This window comes from Capra hircus, chromosome 1, assembly GCF_001704415.2.
Source record: "Capra hircus breed San Clemente chromosome 1, ASM170441v1, whole genome shotgun sequence".
Lineage (NCBI taxonomy): Eukaryota > Metazoa > Chordata > Mammalia > Artiodactyla > Bovidae > Capra > Capra hircus.
In genome coordinates this window covers 549,661-572,168 of record NC_030808.1, presented here as the reverse complement: position 1 = coordinate 572,168, position 22,508 = coordinate 549,661, and the positions used below count along the sequence as shown (strand labels likewise).

General features: G+C 49.4%; 1 protein-coding gene across 3 annotated transcripts in view; it reads left to right on the top strand.

The window, feature by feature from the left end:
- The window catches only part of IFNGR2 (interferon gamma receptor 2 (interferon gamma transducer 1)), a 40,609-nt gene continuing 23,571 nt past the window's right edge, over window positions 5,471-22,508 (top strand). For all 3 annotated transcript variants that reach the window (XM_018046479.1, XM_018046441.1, XM_018046508.1), the window contains exons 1-2: window positions 5,471-5,720; window positions 16,566-16,698. In XM_018046479.1, coding sequence (XP_017901968.1) covers window positions 5,642-5,720; window positions 16,566-16,698 — 212 coding nt within the window. In that variant the 5' untranslated portion in view covers window positions 5,471-5,641. The remainder of the gene's footprint in view (window positions 5,721-16,565; window positions 16,699-22,508) is intronic.

The following is a 22,508-nucleotide window of genomic DNA, read 5'->3' as shown; positions in this document are numbered from 1 at the left end:
GGAATATGATCAGTGAGATTTTGATCAGAGAAACAAAACCACCCTGCAATGTGTGTGTGTGTGTGAGAGAGATAGGGACTTGACCTTAAGAAATCATGGGAGGGACTTCCCTGGTGGTCCTGTGGCTAGGATCTTACATCCCAATGCATGGGGCCTGGGTTCGATCCCAGGTCAGGGAACTAAATCCCACATGCCACAATTAGAGGGTTCTCATGCTGCAACTAAAGGTCTCTCATGCTGTGCTTAGTCGCTCAGTCGTGTACAACTCTTTGCCACCCCATGGACTGCAGCCCGCCAGGCTCATCTTTCCACAGGGATTCTCCAGGCAAGAATACTGGAATGGGTTGCCCTTCTCCTGGGGATCTTCCCAACCCAGGGGTCGAACCCAGGTCTCCCTCATTGCCGGCAGATTCTTTACCCACTGAGCCACCAGGGATGCCCACAACAAAGATCAAAGGCCCCACATGCTGTAACTAAGACCTGGCCCAGTCAGATAAAGAAAGAACTATTTAAAAAATAAATAAATCAGGGAAGTTGGCTACATAATCTGTGTAAGACTTTTTTTTTTTTTTTCCTGTATCTGGTGCTGCAGCCTGGGCAGGAGGGGGAAGAGAACGTGGACGAAAGGAGGGGTGTTCAAGGACATGCTCAACCCACCATCAGTCTCTCACCATCTCCAAGTCTCCAGCAGGGTGCCTTGCAGGAAAATGGGATGCTTTTGTCAGGGAGCTAAATGGGCATCTGGCTCAGGAGACAGAGAAGCCGTAGCAGCAGGTGCTGGAGGAAACGTCGAGACTGGCTACATCCCCGTTCTACAGGACGCCAGTAGATAAGCCACAATACTGTGAGCAGCAGCAATGCCTCTCGCCCTGCCCCAGTCTCCTGAGAGGAGAACAGCCACATTCTACCTTCTAAATCCTGTTTTGAAAAAAAAAAAAAAATCTGCTGATCCATGCAAACTCAGAACCATGCAAGAAGGGAATTCGAGGAAAAGCAGTTATGGCTTAGCTCAATGAATACTGTCATGGCAATCAGAGGGCGGTTGGAAAGGAATTTCCAGGCACACAGCATTTCAGGGGGGAATGAGTGCATTAAGAACAAAGAGCAGAGATGATAAGGGCACTCTGAGCACAGCAAGGTGACCTCCTTATAGGCCAAGGAAAGTCAGCGCATTTCCTGGGTTAGCTGCCAATTCTTACAGCCTCAAGACAAAGAAAATTCCTGGTGGAAGGTTGGTTAGGGCACCTACAATGAGCACTACCATGGGCGTTTTTGCCTAATATGGGGTCAGGATGACTTTTGGCAACAGTTACAAAGGGGCTCAGTCCTTTCCAGAGACGGTGCTGCTTGCGGCTCTGCTTCTGTGGCCTGGGTACAGGACTCCATGATGATGCGTGCACAGTCTCGTCCGACTTTTTGCGACCCCATGGGCTGTAGCCCTCCAGGCTCCCCTCTCCATGGGATTCTCCAGGCAAGAACACTGGACTGGCAAGAACCCTGGCCTGGGTTGCCATACCTCCTCCAGGGGATCTTCCTGACCCAAGGATCGAACCTGCGTCTCTTATTGGCGTTGGCAGGTGGGTTCTTTACCACTAGCGCCACCTGGGAAGCCTTAAGATGCCACAGATACCATACAAATTCACTTCAAGGTACTTAATTCTCCTCGATGTCCTCATCTGTGACACGGCAGTCATGACAGCCTGAAGTGGTTCAACACACGCAGAAGCACCCAAGCCATCAACCGACGTGGGCTTCTTTCTCCGCCCCCTCCCACCCTCCTGAGGGCGGGGAGGGCAGCATCTCTAGATGATTCAAATAAGGGAAACATTTCAGGAAGATCAGCAGGTCAGAAGGCAGCAAATTAACGGAAAGGAATGAGGCAATTCAGGTTTTGTAAGGCTGAAATTTGTTTGTTCATATAACACCGGTAAAGAATGCACAACTGAGAGTATAAAATCAGGCACAAAAGCATTCACTTAGAATTAGAAAATAAATCACAAGTTACACAATTTTAAAGCTGCCGAATACCGCTAACGTTGCAAAAATTCAGGAAAATAAAATATCTGTTCATTAACTGCCTGACACCCCCCTTTAACGCTCTTTTGGACTCCCTGGCAGTTCAGTGATTAAGACTGTGCTTCCACTGCAGGGTGCTCAGGTTCGATACCTGTGGGAGACCTAAGATCCTGCATTTCCCACGGCATGGTCCCCAAATACTCTTTTATCTACACATTTGATTGTGTAATTGTGGCCTCTACCCGCAACAACCCTTTAAAATATGCTCTAGGGAATTTTTGGCGGTGCAGTGCTTAGGACTCCATTGCAGGGGGCAAGGGTTCAATCCCTGGTCAGGGAACCAAGGTCCTGCAAGGAGGCATGCAGCACAGCCAAAAAATTAATAATAATATTCAAAAATAAATATATAAAATATGCTGTATAGAAAGAACAAAACGTTAATTCAGTCTTTTCCTGTAGGATGATTTAATCAAAATGTTTCTTCATATTGACAATTTAGAAAAGTGTCTTTTAACTTCACAATGCTATTGCTGTATCATGTCAAGACAGTTTTGGGAAACACCACAGGCACCCCAACACCATCCTGCATGGTCTAGAAGTGGAGAGCCTAAGCTATTCCATCTTGTAAGAGAACTCCATTTTGTAAAGGTTCTGGGCAAAAAGACTTAGACTTTGGATATTACCCAACCTTGCCCCACTGCCCACGATCCAATCGGCCCTCAGGTTAAACCTCCTGACTTCGCGTTCAGGAACTTGTGATTTACCTTGAAAGTAACAATCAGGAATCCACATACAATCCTATAGAAGAAGGTAACCAATCAGTTGTCCTTCAGCCTGAACACCCCCTTTTTACCCTTTTACCTGAATATTCCCTATAAAAACAGTGTAACCCAAAACTCGGGGCTCCTCTCCTTAGCCGCTGCGTCGGTGACAGTGGGAGCCCCAGCTTGAGCTTGGTAATAAAAACTCTTGCTTTTGCATCGGATACTGGCTCCCTGGTAGTCATTGGGAGATTTCCCGACTTGGGCATAACAGAAGTGTGTTAAAGGAGAAGTTGACGAGGAAAGAGACAGATGTCTGAACGACTGTGGTTAAAAGCTCTTACTTGGCAGATTTCACTAAAGCATATGACCAAGAGCAGGGAGCCCCTTCCACGGCCGTGGACGAGGTTGTGGAAAGGAGAGGTTCTGAGGTGTTTGCTTTCAGTGGTTTCTCAGTAAACCTGCCTCCAAAGGGGAGCCAGAGGGGCACCCACTTACAAAGGTTGCTGCTGCTACTGCTAAGGCGCTTCAGTTGTCTCCGACTCTGTGCGACCCCATAAACAGCAGCCCACTAGACTCCCCCATTCCTGGGATTCTCCAGGCAGGAACACTGGAGTGGGTTGCCATTTCCTTCTCCAATGCATGAAAGTGAAAAGTGAAAGTGACCCCATGGACTGCGGCCCACCAGGCTCCTCCATCCATGGGATTTTCCAGGCAGGAGTGCTGGAGTGGGGTGCCATTGCCTTCTCTGCTTACAAAGTTTACGCCAGACCATCATGTCAGAGTTGGGTTTATTGCGTGTGTGTGTGTGTCTTACAAAGGTTACACGCAATAAACCCGGCTCTGACATGATGCTCTGGCCGGCAGAGATGGAGCCAAAGGGCCGTGGTTGCTGGACGTCCTTCACAGCCAATTCCAGTGAGACTGGCTTCCTGTTCTCTTCAGATTGAGGATTCTGTGGAAATCCCAGTCACCTCTCCAAGACTTCGCAGTCTCCCAGCCAGGAGAAAGAGGAAGCAGAAATGCCAGCCCCTGAGAGAAACTGTCTTTCTTTGGCAAGTTGCCTTGAAGTCGGGGGGTGGGGGAGACTACTGCATGCCTGGGGTGTCAGCAGAATGTCCACCCAGGCAGCAAACTGGGTAGGGCTCCTTTTAGCACTTTGCCAGGAGCTGTAAGGGGAACATAAGCCCTCTACATCTTAGCAGAGAAAAGCTCTGGAAGGAGATTGTCAGGGGGTTTCCATGAACCCTCAAAGACCACAGGCTTCACTGTCGCTGCCCTGAGCATTCCACATCAAGGAAGACCACCAGCCTTCCCTGGCCTGGGCTGAGACACAAACACGTGTCCTTTTCTTTAACTTGATTTTTTTTTCCTGATTATGAAAGAAAAATATGCCCATTGGGGGAAAAAGAAAAAACCTTAAAAAAGAGAAGAAGAAAGTAAAGAAACCCTGTTATTCCGTAATCCCACACCCTATTTCACGCCAGTGTTTTGGCATATTTCCCCCAGCCATTCTCAACGCCTCAGTTTTGCAAGGATTCTGCTGTTTTCACTTAACATTTAAGCCATGTCTTTGTCTTGGAAAAACTCAGTCTAAGCATCATTCAAACACTGCTAGATATCTCAGCACCTCTGTTTACAAGAGTGGCCAATTTCAAAAGAGTTCTCCGTTTTGCATTTTGAATGCAAAAAGTCCAAAAGTAAAGCTTGACTTTACCGAACAGTGCGCTGCCAAGCCACGCAGCAGGATGTCCAGCACGATACGAGGGGACTCCTGATTCCTTTCCTTGGTCACGCCCGCCCCCACCCGCCCCCTCCCAGCCTCCCCCCAACCTCCCTCTTTATGCCTCCTTCCTTTCCTGCTGAACTTGGTTTATGGCTCATCTTGAGAGAACAGAATGGACTCAAATCCTTGCTGGCATCCAACGGATAAAAGCCAACTCAGACTCACACCCCCGCATCCCCAGCTCCCGGGGTCACTTCCTCATAGACTTCTTCACGGCCCGCCCCTGGGCCAAAGCCACGGACCATTATGAAATGTGGGGCGGGTCCCTCTGCCTCGCCTTGCCGGGCGCCCAGAGCCCCCACAGCTCCCCTCCTTCAGTCACTCTTTCCAAGGTTCTTTCCAACCCCTATACCCTTCGACCCTACTGTCAAAAAAGGTTAAACGCTAAATATGTACTTGAAAGTCTGATAAGCAAGCAAAAGCTTCAGCCTAAGGGAGGAACGCTGGAATTGTGCAATCCCAGGAAATCGGGGAGCAGTGGGCGAAGATGGGGGTGGGGTGAGGGTCGAGGGCTCCGCGCGAGGCCCACCCGGGCTCTGGGTGCCGAGAGGTCTTCCCCGAAGGATCGCAAGCCGCAACCCCTGGTCCCCGGCCCAGAAGGCGGCGAGTGGCAGGGTTCCCTCTCCCGGCACCGGCTCCTCTGAGCCAAGGTCGGGGCCGGCCGGCTCTGCGCTCGCTGGGTGGCGCCGGCCCCTCGGGGAGACCCCGGCTCGCGCGGAGGCGCGCGGGGCGCTCGGGCCGCGGGGATCCCGGGGACCACCCCCCGGGGCCGCGGTTCCCGGGAGCGCCGGCGCGGGTAGGGGGCGCCAGGAAAGTCCCGGCCGCGGGCGGGGTGCAGGGGCGGGGCGCGCGCCGGGAGGGGCCGGGCCCGGGCGCGGCGGCCGCGCGGGGCGCTCGTCCACCCCGGGACGCGCTGCCGCCGCCGCAGCCGGCGGGGCTCGGGAATAGGCGGGCCCCGCGCGCGCCCTGCGGTCGCCATGGCCGCCGAGGCGGCGAAGTGAGCTGCTCGGCGACCCCGCGCCGGGGCCGGGCTGCGCCCCCAGCGCCGCGGAGCCTGCGGCGCCCGGAGCCCTGGGCCATGCGGCCGCCGCCGCCGACACTGCTGCCGCCGCTGCTCCTGCTGCTCAGCGGCTTCGGCGCTGCGGCGCCCCCCGCAGGTAAGCGGGGCTGGAGAGCCCCCGAGGCCTGCCGGAGGCGGCGGCTCGCGGGTGGGAGTCCGCGGGGAGCCTGCAGTAGGTGGGAATCCACGGGAACCCCCATTTACTGGGGGGGGCGGTAAACAGGGGTGTCCCGTGCGGGTGGGGTCCGCGGGGAGCCAGGATCAGTGGAGGGGGTTCAGGGCTGCCTCGATCGGGTAGGGTCCGTCCCGATCGGGTGGGCTCCGCGGGGTGTGGGAACCCGAAGCGGGTGTGGGATGGTCGCGGGGGGTGGATTCCAGGCAGTCTCGGGCCGCGAGCTGGAGCAGCGGGAGGAGCCGGGGGGCCCCTGGGCCGCGCTGCCCCTGCACGAGTCTGGACACTCTGTAGCTCCTTCTCTAGGAGAGAAGCCCCCAAAGCTAGCGCGGCTCGACTCCGAATGTCTCCAAAGAGCAGAGGGAAAACCAGATTCAAGGCTCGAGAAGAGGCCGCTTCCGCGGGCCACAGATTCCTCTTCCCGAGCGCCTGGATGTAGCGCTGCCTGGCCTGTCCTCCCTGGCGGGGGTGGGGGAGGCGGCGGGGGGGTGCGGGGGGGGCGGGGAGGGGAGCTCAGCCAGAACCAGGCCCAGGCCTGCTTCCCTCTCAGTTTCGTGCCAGGGAGGCCGGCCACCGGCAGGGACCTCTGTCCTGGGGATCGTGACTGTACCTCAGTCTTAACTGGGGCCGGGTGTGTCTGATTAGCGGGTGTGAAGTCCAGGTGGTCATTCCCCAGGGATCGGATAGACTGGACGGCGGAGGAGGGGGAGTGGGGCGGCGGCGCAGAACCCAGAAATGTTGCCTTGCGGTGGGCAGGGGGCCAGCTGAGCCAGAATTTTAATCCTAGCTCTGTTCCCATCTGGACAGCCCCACCTAAGCTCAGCCTCCTGCTTACCTCTGACACTAACTGACCATACCTATGAGCCAGGGACAAACTACCAAGAGAGACACAGAGAGAGAGACAGAGAGAAATGACAAAGCTGGTTGTATGAGAACATTCTTTCTGTGCATGTCTATGTGTTTGTGTTTGCTGCCTTATTTCTCATGAAGTGACTGATACCATAATTTGGGTAACACTTTATAAGTCTCAAGAATGTAGACGTTTTCTCCCCCTTGGATTCTCAAGCTGTTGTTTGGGTTTGTTTCTTTTTCTCCGCATCCCTTGCAAAGCCCTTAAACTCCATAGGTCCTGGATAAGGGAAGCATTGCATCAGGGAGGGAGAGAGAGAGAGAGAGAGAGACAGAGAGAGAGAGAGAGAGTGTGTACTCCGGCACTCCCTGATGTCCAGCTCTTTCCCACCCTTTGGACTGTACTGTCTCCGGCTTCGCAAGCCAATTCCTTACCCGCTCGGCGCAGGAGCACTCAGGGGAGCATTCAGGGAGTGAGTTCAGTTCAGTTCAGCCGCTCAGTCCTGTCTGACTCTTAGCGACCCCATGGACTGCGGCACATCAGGCCTCCCGGAGTTTACGCAAACTCGTGTCCACTGAGTTGGTGATGCCGTCCAACCGTCTCATCCTCTGTCATCCCCTGTGTGCTCCTAGTTAAATGGCTGTTTCCTCCTGGGAGCTGGACGGATGGGTTTGTATCTTTACTCTGCTCCTCAAGCTTTGAGTCTTGAACAACCTACATTTGCTCCTTCCCTGGGCTTCCTTCAGATGAGATTTGTGCTTAGCCGCTCAGTTGTGTCTGACCCTTTGTGACCCCATGGACTGTAGCCCGCCAGGCTCCTCTGTCCATGGAACCCTCCAGGCAAGAACACTGAAGTGGGTAGCCATTCTCTCCTCCAGAGAATCTTCCCAACCCAGGGACTGAGCCCAGGTCTCCTGTCTTCCTGCATTGCAGGCAGATTCTTTACTACTCAGGTGAGAAGGGAGAGGGAAAGCTCAGGGAAGCCCTCAGATGAGATTCGGGCGTTGGTAAGTGCCCCAGGTGGTCCGCTACACTTGGGCTGCTCCTGACTAGTCTGTGAATTGTTTGTGATTTGTGTGCTGTGGTCCAGTGGTTGATAGGAGTATTTAGAAACTTTGTAATTTTATATTGCCACAACACCCACAGACAGGTCCATCTTTCTTTCTTTTTAATATTTATTTATTTATTTGGCTGCACTGGATCTTACAGTTTCAGAATGTAAACTCTTAACTGCAGCATGTGAGATCCAGTTATCTGACCAGGGGTTAGGCCCGAGCCCCCTGCGCTGGGAGCCCAGAGTCTTAGCCACTGGACCTCCAGGGAAGTCCCAGGTTCATCTTGCTAGTGATTATCTTTTACTGTATTCTGTGAAAGTTTGGGTCTGTGTGATGCACTGGAAATAAGCTAGTCCTTCATCTTTTTGCAAAGCAGCACCATGCTATACTAATCTGTTTTTTGTGACTGTTCGAAATTTTGCATAATAAGCAATTAAAAACTTAACTGGGTTATTTTTAAGAGGAACTCTTTGTTAGCCCAAACACAAAGTGAAAATATTAACAGCGATTATACAGTAAAAGGATAGTTAAGCAGAAAATTTTCCAGACCTTTCCGTAACTTAATTCCGTGTCCTTCAGTAGATATGTAATCACATTTATGGTCAGAGGGGAGAAAAATACAAGTATTGGAAAGAAAATTTTTTAAAGGAAACTTGCGATATCTACTCCTTAGAGCTGTTATGGGCTTCCCTGGTGGCTCAGGCAGTAAATAACCTGCCTGCAATGTGGGAGACCTGGGTTTAACTCCTGGGTCGGGAAGATCCCCTGGAGAAGAGAATGGCTACCCCCTCCAGTATTCTTGTCTGGAGAATTCCACAGAGAGGGAAGCCTGGCATGCTGCAATCCATGGCGTCGCAAAGAATCAGTCACAACTTAGCCACTGAACAACAACAGCAAGAGTTGTTATAAGGATGGCATACGCAAAATATCAGACCTGACTCAATTTGTAGTAAATGCTGGTCATTTGCTTTAGGCAGCATTAAAGTACAGTAAGTCAACTCACTCTTTGGTAATTTAGTTATCTGAGTGTTGAAGAATGAAGGCTTCTGTTTGTAATTGTTCTAGTTGTTGCTTATTTTCTAATGGATCTGAATGTACTTAGGCCTCAAAATTCTCTTACCGTGACTTGCTGACCTGAACATCCAAAGCTTCTCAGAGCTTAGAGACCACTGAGAAAGACAGTAAATCCCCAACCACAGGAAAAACCATAGCAAATTACTGTATATTAAGAACTCCTGTGTGTCCATAACCTCAACAGTGGAAAGTACTGCGTAATAGGAATGTCTGGGGGCAAACTCTATAAATGACCGTAGCCCACCATTTATTGGGCTATTCTTTTAACGCGGACAGGCTGTTAAGTGTTTTATCTACATTATCTCTCCTAATTTTCTCAGCCATTCTTTTGAAGTAGATAATAACTCCATTTTGCTCCCTGGGAAAACAAATCATTCTTTTTAAGAAGAGACAAATGGTCTAGGTTAGATAAGCTGATATCCAGTATTTACAGACAAGAACAACTTTCTGGTTATGGGTGAGAATTCAGGGAGTTTTTTGTTTTTTACTTCTCCTTATCTGCAAGGTATTGATTGGAGATGGGATCACTGATGTTCACCATAATGACCCATCCATGGAAGGATCCTGAAGGGTCTTTTTTGTTTGTTTTCGCATGTTTTTTATTGGAGGATAATTGCTTCACAGTGTCGTGTTGGTTTCTGCCAACAACAACAACAACACAAGTCAGTCACCCTTCGGAGGGAGGGGGTTTCAGGAGGGAAGGGGTCTTCGATTGTCAAGATTAAATGATTAATTCTGATGTTAGTAGTACTTTATTATCTGTGTGTGATATGTGTTAAACTATGCTATTAAGACCCAGGAGAGCCTGTTCTTAAAAATGCATAAAATCTCAAACACCTGGATCCAGGGTGGATCGGAGGTAGCCAGTTGGGGCAGGAAGGTGGAACAGGAGGTGTGATTGCACAGTAATTGTATGGAAGATACATTTGGCATCTCCCTAGGTTCTCTCTTCTTACCATTAACAGTGAACCATTGCCCCAAAGACCATGGAGAAGGAAGCAGAGTGGGGCTTTGTACACCCTCCTTAGGACTGTGAGCTTTGTCTTGTAGGAGCTAGGGTGCCATTAAAGGCCTGGTGTCCACCTCCCTGGACTGTGCTAGTTTCCTGTTTTTGCTGTAACAAATGACCACCAACTTGGTGCCTTAATATAACACAAGCTTATTTGTGCCTGGTATCTTTGCTGTGAGTTTCTTTGCCATAGATACCCTTGCCCACAAGCATTTTCAACCTCAGACGTTTTCACTGCATGACTAATTGGCCATCAGGCAATTTTGCCGTAATAGATAAAATAACTGGCTGACAGCTTGGTTTGACAGTTTGGTTTCAAGTGGTTGAAATGTGAAAGCGTTTCTTAGTGAAGTTCCTGATGGCTTTATCAAGCTGACAGATGATGATGACTTGGTTTTCTTATGAAACACACTACCCTGGAAGAGAAAGAGGCCAATGGCCTTAATTAAAGGTGCAGAGTTGAACCAACACTTCCCATAGAACTAAATATTTATCAACAGACATGTGACAATATGCCAGGACACACGGTCCAAAGCTCAGTTACAAATATGTGTCCCAGTGTTTAGAAGCTGACACCTTGCTTAACAAAAGAAGAAATGTCAGTGAAAAAGAAAAACCATGAGACAAATCAATACACACAAAAATATATGTATATATAATATGATAAACAAAAGACTTTGAAGACGAGTACTTCGTAAAGCCCACAAAATAAAATCGGTTGTTTGCACAGTATTGCTATGAATCTACACACATTTTAAATGTATTCAAATATTTTTCATTTTGCAATAGTCTTTTAAATTTTGTTGTTTATTTTTCATGGTTCATTATGTCCAATGTTATGTTTCTCTTTTATTTTTCATTATTTTACTTTTGATAAAATTCACTTTTATCAAAATAAGATTTGTGAAATTTACTTTTACAGTTTACATAAGCTAAATTGCCTTATGGCCCATTAGTTATTTAGTGAAAATGTTTGCAGTAAAGACACTTACGGTGAAGATGTGTGTCAGTCACTCAGTCGTGTCTGATTCTTTGTGACCCCAAGGACTGTAGCCTGCCAGGCTCCTCTGTCCGTGGGATTTTCCAAGCAAGAATACTGGAATGGGTTGTCACTTCCTTGATACCTAGAACTGAGTTCAGCGTCTTACAGTTCTGGAAGTCATGGTCAGATGCGGACCGGGCTGGGACTAAATCAAGGTGTCCTAGGGGTGTGTTCCTTTGTGAGGATTCTAGGGGGAGAATCATTTTCTTGCGTTTTCCAGCTCCTGGAGAAACAGTGGTGACCTGGGTCCCCCCAGATGCTCCAGGATAAGTTGTCTTTAGATCTTCTGTAGGGCCCTGAGTTTCATCTGCAGCTCCGATCCCCGTGGACCTAGTGTGTTCATAAGACATAGACGTCTTGCGGGGAGGGTACTGTTCTGCCTCACGCGGGGTCAGACCATTGACCACAGCAGTCAGCATGGGCTGAGCCCTCTGTTGGTGGTCACTGGAGGCTTGGTCTGGGTAACAGCTTGCAGCTCACCACCTGCAGCCAGCCATCAGGACACCCTGAAACTGTTGTTTAGTCGCTAAGTCACGTCTGACTCTCTGCAACCCCATAGACTTGTAGCCCGCTAGGTTTCTCTGTCCATGGGATTTTCCAGGCAAGCATACTGGAGTGGGTTGCCAGTTCCTTCTCCAGGGGATCTTCCCAACCGAGGGATGGAACCCGGGTCTCCCACATTGCGGGCAGATGCTTTACTGTCTGAGCCCCCAGGCACTTCTTTAAAATCACACTTAGGCAGCGATGTATGGTTTGGTGTCTGGCTTGCCTTTCATTCGTGGGCCTGCGTTTGCCCCTCACTCACTCCATTTCTAGGAAAGATGGTATCAGTTCACTTTCCATGTGGACACGGATGCTCAGGGGTGTTGTGGCATGACTCCATGGCTCTTTGTGGCAGGATCAGGATTCCAGCTAAAGCCTTTTGTCCACAAATTCTCTTTTCTTCCTACAAAGCCTTTGTCCACACTATTGACTGCAGGTGATATGGCCCTAAATATATGGACCCTTTAGAGCCATCCAGATAAGTCCAGAGTTAGTCAATCTTTAAGGAGGTCAACCCCGATTATTCATTGGATGGACTGATGCTGAAGCTGAAGCCTCAGTACTTTTGCTACCTGCGAAGAACTAACTCATCAGAAAAGACCCTGGGAAAGGATTGAGGGCAGGAGGAGAAGGGGGCGACAGAGGATGAGATGGTTGGGTGGCATCACCGACTCAATGGATATGAGTTTGAGCAAAGTCCAGGAGATAGTGAAGGACAGAGGAGCCTGGCGGGCTACAGTCAATGGGGTCACAAAGAGTCAGATATTTAGTGAGCGAACAACGGCAAGCAGAATTGTACCCACTTCCTGCCCCAGCCTCTCCGAGACCAGAGGAAAGGCAGGACTTACACATAAAGCAAGAAAGAGAGCTTGAGCTTAGCCTGGATTTCTCCTGGACAAATGCAGAAACTGGCCGCTTAATCCCTGAAGGAGAGACAGCAGGTTACTGGGCTATAGCCCCGTCGTTCCCCAGGCCCCAGCTCCGGGGGATGGGACAGCCCCCAAGTCTGGCAACACCCAGCCTCCCTGGAGCTCCCGCTCTAGCATCTGAGGAAGAGGAACCGGTCACGTCGTGCTCCTGCGGGTCTCAGCAGTACACATGAAATTAACCCGCTCCCTCCTCCTAAGAACCCTTTGAAGTCTGCGCAGTGATCATTGCTGTTTCGCAGATGATGAGATGACCGAGGCACAGAGAGGTGAAACAAGGTTCTGCCAAGAGCAGGAGTTTTCGCACCCGAAGGTCCTGCAAAGAGCATGGGGCTTTGAAGCCAGGCAGTCAAATTCTGGTGCTCCTTACCAGCCCCTGGGTGTAAACACAGCACCCAGGTAGTGGGAAACCCAGGAGAAAAGGAAAGGGGGATCGGGAGGCAGGAACGTGCTTTGATAGGGTGGTGCTTGAGCAGAGTACTGAAGGGAGTCGGGGAGAAGCGTGGCACAGGGAGAAAGAAGGCTCCAGAGAAGGGCAGGGAGCAGTGTGAGGGCCCCCTCCCGCCCCCGCCAGCGATCCCCTGGAGCGAGGAGGCGGCCAGGGGAGGCTGGGCAGGAACGGGCCTCCCTCCAGAGATGATGCGTGCAGGGCGGGGTTGAGGCCGCTGGTGTGAGTGAGTGGGCAGCCTCTGGTGCTTCACCGTGAAACCCACAGCCCCAAGACTCAGGTTTCTTTTCTGAACGTGGTGAAACTGGGGATGCCAACAAACTCAAATATGAGAGCCAGCCTGCAGGTCCCCTGGCCACACCTCCATGAAATGAAAGGTGCAGAAAGCAGAAGGCTCTGATGGAGACTCCCGACGTTTACTGAGAAGGCTGTCCTCTGGTCTGCCTGCCTGGCGGGCTGGAAGACATCAGTGGTCCCTAGTGCTCCCCTTCTTAGCTGACTGTCTAGATGGGGATGGGGAGGGAGTGGAGAGAGAGGGGATTCCTCCTAACTCCTCCCCAGGGAAGGGGAGGCAGGCAGAATAATGGTCCCTAAAGAGATCCACAGCCTGATCTCCAGAGCCTATGACCACATTGCCTTACCTGGCAAAAGGGATGTGATTAAATGAGGGGTCCTGAGCTGGGGAGATTTTCCTGGATTATTGGGCTCAGTGGGCCCAGTACAATCACACGGATCCTTGGAAGCTGGAAGAGGAAGTTGGAAGCAGAGTCAGCAGCACAAGATCAGGCTCAGCCCAGCATTGCTGGAGCAAGAGGCCAGGAGCCAAAGAATGTGAGCAGCTTCTCAGCAAGGAGAAAGGTAGGACCTGTTTCTCCCCTGGCTTCCAGAAGGAAGGGAGCCTGCCGACACCTTGACCTTGGTCCGTGAGACCTGTTGTTTGACCTGTAGGAACAATAAGAGCATATATCCAGATTAAGACACTACATTGGCCTTCCCTGCTGGTCCCGTGGTTGAGATTCTGCCTGCCTCTGCAGGGGACGTGGGTTCAGTCCCTGCTCTAGGAAGGTCCCACGTGCCGTGGAGCACCTAACCCACATGCTGCAACTACTGAGCCCTGGCACCCTAGCGGCTGTGCCCTGCAGCGAAAGAAGACACAGCCAGAAGCCCGTGCACCAGAGCTAGAGAGTACCCCCTACTACCCCCTCTTGCCACAATTTGAGAAAAGCCCATGCAGAGCTAGAAAGACCCAGCACAGCCGAAAGTAAATAAACAGATAAAATCTAAGGCGCTATGTTTGTGGTCATTTATTTCAGCATCAGTAGGAAACTAACAGGGCAATGGGCGCTTCCCTAGTAGCTCAGCTGGTAAAGAATCCACCTGCAATGCAGGAGACGCCGGTTCGATTCCTGGGTCGGGAAGATCCCCTGGAGAAGGGATAAGGCTACCCACTCCAGTATTCTTGGGCTTGCCTGGTGGCTCAGCTGGCAAAGAATCCGCCTGCAATGCAGGAGACCCAGGTTCGATCCCTGGGTTGGGAAGATCCCCTGGAGAGGGGAAAGGCTACCCACTCCAGGATTCTGGCTTGGAGAATTCCATGGACTGTATAGTCCATGGGGTCGCAAAGAGTCGGACATGACTGAGTGACTTTCACTTCACTTCAACATAGACAGGAGAGAAGGTCTCTGAGATGCTTTGACGGGTGCCCAGCCCTAACCAAGCCCTCACCCCTTGAGACCCTGCACAGCGCCTCCTGGAAGCAGGACTTCATTTCCTGAGCTCACTTTGAGATCCACTGGGCCATAGCAGCCCCACTGAGCAGGGTGGGCCAGACTGGAAGAGCAGGCTCCCGCCACGCTGTGCCTTTGGGCTAGCTTCCGTCAGGCCTGGCACAAGGTGGCAGAGTGTCAAGGTAGCTGGTTGAATTAAGATCTGGAAGGAAGGTCAGCCCCAGGCCTTAGCTGTGAAAGTGATGGGCATTCTGTAAGTAAACAGGTGGCCACAGATTCCAGGCCACAACTTCTTTCAGCAGGAGTGTGGTGGGCCAGGCTCTCAGCTGGTCTGGGCATCCTTCTTTGAGACTAGATGCATTTACTGAAAATGTGTGGTTTGAATTTCCTGCTTGGAACTCTGGAACAGCCTGTTTTTCAGACTTTCCAGCTCTGGGTGTTTCTCATTAACCTTTTAGTCTCAGAGAAAGTCTTACCATCACCATGTGTTTCCTCACGGGAGAAAAGTCTTCCACCCTGGTGGCCTCTAGCCCTGTCCTGTAAATCATGGGTCATCCCAAGGAGGGGGGATTCTAATATTGGCGGTGGTTCCTGCAGAATGTGTTCTTCTGTCGTTTGCGGTTCTCAAACGTCTCAACATGCATGCAAGTTAGCTGGGAAGCTTGTTGAAAATGCAGAGTTCCTGGTCTGGGGTGGGCCGTGGGAATCTGTATTTTAGCCTCAGTGATTATGACGTTGGGGGAGTCTTTGAGAAACATATGAAGCCCAGAAGACAAGTCCTCACCCTCCCAGGTGTCTTTGGGATTTGCACATCTGGTTTGGGATGTGTGTGTGTGTACACATTTGTGGAGATTTCCCAAATATTCCTTATATCAAAGTCAGGGTCTCATGCTTGTCCAGTAGCCATCAAGTTAATCTTCTCCAGAACCTTCTCCAGTGTACTATGGTTTATTCCTTATTCCTGAAGAAGAAACCAAGCCCCAAGCTCTTATGTTACCCCCACTCACTACAGGCGGTCTCACCGCTGTGACCTGGGTTCAGTTCCCGGTCAGGGAAGCCTTTCTCCTTCCTCTCCCCCTGCCACCTGCCAATTCCCCTGCGGGACCATACCAGCCTCTACTTCCCTGGTGGCTCAGATGGTAAAGAATCTGCCTGCACTGCTGGAGACCCAGGTTCGATCCCTGGGTTGGGAAGATCCCCTGGAGAAGGGAATGGCAACCCACTCCAGTATTCTTGCCTGGAGAATCCCATGGGCAGAGGAGCCTGGCGGGCTGCAGTCCCCGGGGTCACACAGAGCCGGACATGACTGAGCGACTAACACTGCTACTCCTAAAGGTAGACAGGCGTCCTCATTCAGCCTCAGCCAGGACCTGCTTGTATGGAACTGGAACCTGCAGGTAGAAAGGCAGCCCCAAGCCCCTTTCCCCACTGACTGTGTCAGCTGTGCCGTCTTTTGTTGTTCAGTTGCTCAGTCATGTCCGACTCTTTGCATCCCCATGGACTGCAGCACATCAGACTTCCCTGTCCTTCACTGTCTCCCAGAGTTTGCTCAAACTCATGTCCATCAAGTTGGTGATGCCATCCAACCATCTCATCCTCTGTCGTCCCCTTCTCCTCCTGCCTTCAATCGTTCCCAACATCAGGGTCTTTTCAAATGAGTCAGCTCTTCGCATCAGGTGGCCAAAGTATTGGAGCTTCAGCTTCAACATCAGTCCTTCCAATGAATATGCAGGGGTGATTTCCTTTAGGATGGACTGGTTGGATCTCCTTACAGCCCAAGGAACTCTCAAGAGTCTTTTCCAACACCACAGTTCAAAAGCATCAATTATGGGATTAACAAATAGTTAAACCAAGATAAGAGAGTTGAGGGAACCCTTCATGCAATCTCCAGGGAAGAGAGCCAAGGGAACCCCCATGTGCCATTTCTGGGGTGAAGGGCTGTCTTTAGTCAAAGGCTAAAGGCGTAGGGGATGTGCGGGGAGAATGGGTAATATCAAAACCCCAGCCATATGAATTTTGTAATCGACTTTTCTCCTCTTGACCCTCCCTGTCTCTCCCTCATCTCCTCCCTTCTCTTATTCTCTGTCCCTTTCAAGACTCCCTGGCCCAGCTGCCTACTCCTGGAAACCTGAAGGTTCATCTGTACAACGCCCAGCAGGCGCTGAGCTGGGAGCCAGTGTCCCTGGACAGCGACCCGAGGCTGGTGGTCTACCAGGTGCAGTATAAATAGTAAGCAGTGTTTCTGTTGGCCTCTTCCTGGGAGCTGGGAGTGGGACTGTTACGGAACCTGCGGCCAGCTGCCTGTTCTTGCTCCTTGGCAGGACCATAAGCAAAGTCGTCGCAAGCAGATAGTCCTCTTGGACTTTTTAGCCACACCCTGTGCAGCGTGTGAGAACTTAGTTCCCTGCCCAGGGATCAAACCTACACCCTCTGCATTGGAAGCCCAGAATCTTAACCACTGGACCACCAGGGAAGTCCCTCTCTTGTACTTCTTAAATCTCCAAGGGTGGAGATTTCACAACTTCCCCTCCAACCCCTCCGCTCATCCGCAGGCTGAAAGGACATTGACCCTCAGGGAGCTCAGCTGTCTCACCACAGGGCAGCTTAGCTGTGTGGAAGTTGATTCATCAGTTTAAGGTGGAGATTGTATGAAAGGGTTTCCTGTCTGGAAAGGACTGGAGGTATCTTTTGGTCTTCATCATCTTCAGGTTTCAAAATCTGGTTTATTTAGCCTTCTGGCCCGAATTTGTCCTAATAAGAAAGCTATTCAATTAATGAACAATTAATTCCCAGTTTCTAAGCTGGTGATCCATTTTGCATTTTATTCTGGCCCCTCATTCTGTCTCTCACCTCCTGTTCAAGCCGTCCTACAGTTGGCCATCACTTGATTTACAGTGTAGACACACAGAGGAAGGAGAAGGGCAAAATCCAGGTCATCGTTTACCTTGGTAGATGCATTAAGTGAAGACCAAGTTAAAATTATTGTGAGACTTCTCTTGTGGGCCCAGTGTTTAGGACTCCATGCTTCTAATACTTGGGGCAGAGATTTGATCCCTGGTCAGGGAACCAAAATCCCACATGCCCTGAGGTGCAGCCGAAACAAACAAACAAAAATTACTGGCTAAGTCATTTTTAGATTACTAAATAAGCGAAAGTTTTAAGAGTGGGAATGCCTAGTGCTGGTGAGAACGTGGCTGGTGGACACACGCTGAGTCAGAATCCGTTGTGAGCACAGTCCTCTTGAAAAGTCAGTTCTGCTCTTCATTTAGAATCGTGGGAATGTCCACACTACTTTTTTATTCTAGGCAGACAATACAACCTCCTCTATCAGAAAAAAAGAAACCAAACAAACTTATATTCATGAAGATACACATTCAAGTGTCTGTTCATGTCCATTGGCTAGAAGTTGACGAACTGTGTCAAGATAACTTGTGAATGAGCCCTTAGGAGACCACTTATGTGCCATATGACAGCAGGTGCAACTGTATCCAGTTTGGAATGAATCTATGGTCAGAACAGGTAGGGAATGTGGAAAAATTACAAGTGGTTAATTTGTTAGAGGAGGAGGTTTCCAGCTGACTTCTTTTTTCTCTGTAACTGTTCAGTGTAACAATATTTGCTTAATGATGGCCTTCCCAGGTGTCACTATCAGTAAACAATCTGCCTATCAGAACAGGGGCTGCAAGACACCCTGGGTTGGGAAGATCCCCGGGGTAGGAAATGGCACCCAGCTCCAATATTCTTGCCTGGAAAATTCCATGGCCAGAGGAGCCTGGCAGGCTACTGTCCATGGGACCGCAAAGGGTCGAACATGACTGAACACATTATAAAAATGAATTCTAAACTGAGAGTTGAGGCCTATCTCTGGATTGCATTTACCTATTTCTATTTTTTAGAGAGATTTTTAAGGTGGTTTTAGTATTCTAAAAACTTTATTAAATTTGTTGTAATATTGCTTCTGTTTTAAGTTTTTGGTTTTGGGCCTCAAGGCATTGGGGATCTTAGCTCCCAGACTGGGGATCGAACTCACTTCCCCTGCATTGAAAGGCAAAGTCCCAACCACTGGACCACCAGGGAAATCCCTATCTACTTCTTAAGTGATTGTAAATTTCAAACATGATCGTCTGTAATTAACAGACCCGTCCGTGAGGACCAGCTACATCATCTTGTGCCCAGTACCAGCTGAAAACGTGGGGCTCCTGGTTCAAACACTTTGGGGAATTCAAACAACAGCTCTGCAGCAGCAGAGCTTCAAGTCAGGAGCCCTCTTAGGAGTACAGCTCTGTGCCACTGCACAGACCACCTGCCTAAAGCTGGCCCCACTCACCCTTCAGTGAGCGCAGTCTCCTAGAGCGCTGCCCGAAGGTTGCGGTAAGAGGAAGTCGCAACTGATTGCCCGACTAGTGCTCGTCAGCCTTGACTGGGGAAGTAGTTATGAGTTGGCAGAGTGCCTCTAGACACTAGAAGGATCTGTCAAAGCCTTTGACAGTTTCTCACCACAGACTAACCTGTTTCACTCTGTTTTCTATTGGGAAAGCATTTTGTCAGATATTTTTTCAGGTTAGAGGTTGGTTTTGGTAGAGGAAACAGTTGAAAGTGAATGTCCTGCTTAGGGCTCTAGTGGTAAAGAACCTGCCCACCAATGCAGGAAACATGAGATCTGGCTTTGATCCCTGGGTCAGGAAGATCCCCTAGAGGAGGAAATGATAACCCACTCCAGTGTTCTTTTCTAGAGAATCCCACGGACAGAGGAGCCGGGTGGTCTGTAGTCCATGGTGTCACAGAGTCGGACACGACTGAGTGATTTAACATGCACACACATTCACACATCCTCCCTGTTTGGAAAAGCTGAGGGGTCATGAAAACTCAAACAGAGGCTGATTTTTATGTTTTCTTTTCAAATTACAGACTTGATTGTGGAAAAGGGCCTTTGATTTTTTTTTTTTTTTCCTGCTGGTCTGTTTTTAGATACTTTCACACTTTTAGTTACATGAAGTAATTTAATTCTGAGGCTCATGGAACTTTAAACTTTCCATTTTGTTTCTCTCCAGGAAACGTCACTATAACTTTAAATGAACGTGCCTTCGTTTTTTGACAGTCATGCCAGCAAAGCCAAAATTACATAGAACACATTGTGGGAGAATTTTAAGTTTAAATCCGAGGTGGCAGATCCTCTGGCCTAGAGTCTATGTTTGGCCCACAGTGGTTTTTTGTTGTTTTTGCTGTTGTTGTTTTCCTAACTAGTGTTAACATTTACAAATCTGGAGATTTCACTTTAAAAAAAGAACCGAATTTCTATTTTTTCTTGAAAATAAAAGCAGGCAGAGAGCCAGGCCCTTTCTAGGTCACACCCCACCTGGCCTCTTGCCACGCCGGGGCCTGCCCACCCTAGTCTTCCCAACTCTTTTTTTCTTAACTTCACTTTTTTCTAATTTTAATAGCAAAGCTATTTCTTTATAGAAAATCTGGAAAACCCAGAAAAGTAAAAAGTACAAAATTAAAGCAACCTGGAGTCTAAGACAAATTACTATTCTCATTTTAGTGTATTTCTCTCTAGACACTTTTTCTAAATACATGGACTTGTTTGCAAACATGCCAGCATCTGCGTAAGACTGGAGTCACATGTCTAGGTCCTGCTTCCTTTTTTTTTTCTCCCCTTTTAACTTGATGTAGTTAAGCTTGTGAATATTTTTTCATACCGTTATTTCAGTGTGAACATTTTTATTCTATGTTTTGTTATATGATGTATCACTCATGATTTTTTTTTTAACTTTTCCCCACTCACGAGTGGTGTAGTTGACAGTTAGTGACCATTAAAAGTAATGTCCTCATACCAAAACCATCGATGACTGTTTTCTCCCATTTCTGGAAGCGGACTTGCTGGGTTCACAGGGGACAGACTTACTTAATCATTTCTGGAAACGATGTAACAGAAGGTGAACAGGGAAATCATTGGTTGCTCAGGTGTTTAATAAATATTTTTAGATGGTGCTTAGTAGGCACCCCTACCTTTTCATTTGAAAAGACCCTGACGCTAGGAAAGATTGAAGGCGGGACGAGAAGGGGACCACAGAGGATGAGACGGTTGGATGGCATCACCGACTCCATGAGTTTGAGTAAGCTCTGGGAGTTGGTGATGGACAGGGAAGCCTGGCGTGCTGCAGTCCATGGGGTCGCAAAGAGTCGGACACGACTGAGCAACTGGACTGAACTGAACTGAGTAGAAACCCCAGGCCCTGGTCCAGGCATTTTCCTTTTGTCCACGAGATCAACCTTCAAGACGACCCTAAGAATCAGATGCTGTAGCGCATCCCCATCTTATAGATAAGGAGACTGAGGAACAGAGAAGTGAAGTAACTGGGCTTGAACCTGGGTAACTTGGCTCTAGAGCCCATGTGTTTAATCACGAGGTTGTGCTCCCTCTCATGATTAGACAAATTCGGGGACAGAGGCTGTCCATATGAACACATTGCCAGGAGCCAGGACTGCCTGCTGGGTAATGCTCAGGCTGGCTGATTCATCATAGGCTTGGGCAAGAGGCTGGGGCTCCAGGCCCGGGTGGTGTCATGCCATGAGGCTGTGTTCACTGCATTATCCACTTAAATGGGGCCCACAGCAATTTATTTTCACCCTTTACAAATAGATGGGGAGCCAAGCAGTGTCAGCTGTCATTTACATTTGGATGATTTGTACCGTTTTAAACCCTGTTCTTAAGAAACACTTTAAAAAAGTAGTTCTTAATGTATAGAAATAATGTACAGAAATGCAACAGATTTCTGTGTATTAATTTTGTAACCTGCAACTTTACCAAGTTCATTTATGAGCTCTAGTAGTTTTCTGGTAGCATCTTTAGGATTTTCTGTGTGTAATATCGTGTCATCTGCAAACAGTAACAGTTTAACCTATTCTTTTCCAATTTGGATTCCTTTTATTTCCCTTCTCTGATTGCTGTAGCTAGGACTTCCAGAACTGTGTTTAAAAAGTGGCGAGAGTGGACATCCTTGTCTTGTCCCTGAGGAAACGCTTTCAGCTTTTCACCACTGACTGTGACGGTAGCTGTGGGTTTGTCATAAATGGCCTATCTTGTGTTGCCATATGTCCCCTCTATGCCCACTTTCTGGAGGGTTTTTTTACTATAAATGGCTGATAATTTTGTCAGAGGCTTTTTCCTCATCTATTGAGATGATGGTATGGTTTTTGTTCTTCAGTTTGTTGATGTGGCATGTCACACTGATTAATTTGTGGATATTGGAAAAAATCCTTGCATCCTTGGGATAAATCTGAAATGGACAAGTTTGGAGGAGAGGGGAGGAGGTGGCACATGGTAGGTCAGTTCCCCGGCTAATCCCAGAGGGGGCCTTTTGCCCCAGTTCAACAGCTGGAATTGGCAGGGAGAAGGTGAGAGTACCTTCAGGTATCTGTGTAACTTAAAAAAAAAAAATCACTCGCCCGCTTCTGTAGCACAGCCCCCAGTCTGAGAGGGGGCGCCTGTGGTTTGTGATCCCCTTCCCCAATTAGGTCCCAGGACTCCAAGGTTCAGTGGTGTGTGAGTCTGGTGGGCATCTTCCGTGGAAGCCTTGGCCACACATATTGATATCGCTTTCATCGGGTTACCTGCCACTTTAGCAGAAGCTGAGTCTCCAGACTGGGTCAGAGAGACCCTTAGCAGCCCACGTGTTGTGGGAGAGCCAGCGGCTGTGACCCCAGCCTCATCTCTCCTGTCTCCCCTGACCCTTCTTTCCAGACCAGAGTTGCTGTCCAGGGCAGCCTGTCCAGAGTTGCCTGTCTCTCTAGGGGACACTGCCTGCAGCCCCCACTGAGGCTTCTGGAGTCACCTCTCTGCCTTTTCTCAAGTCTGTCACCCAAGGACAGAGCTCAGAGTCGGGGGTTATTAATGGAATCCCGCGTGGGCATATGGTATCGGAATTCAGGGGGTACATTCTCAGTTACAAGGATGCATGGCCTTACAGGCAGCCAGGTTTCCTTGGGGCAGAACTCTCTCTCTTTTAACAGTGGTTTATTTGCTCTCTTCTGGGTGC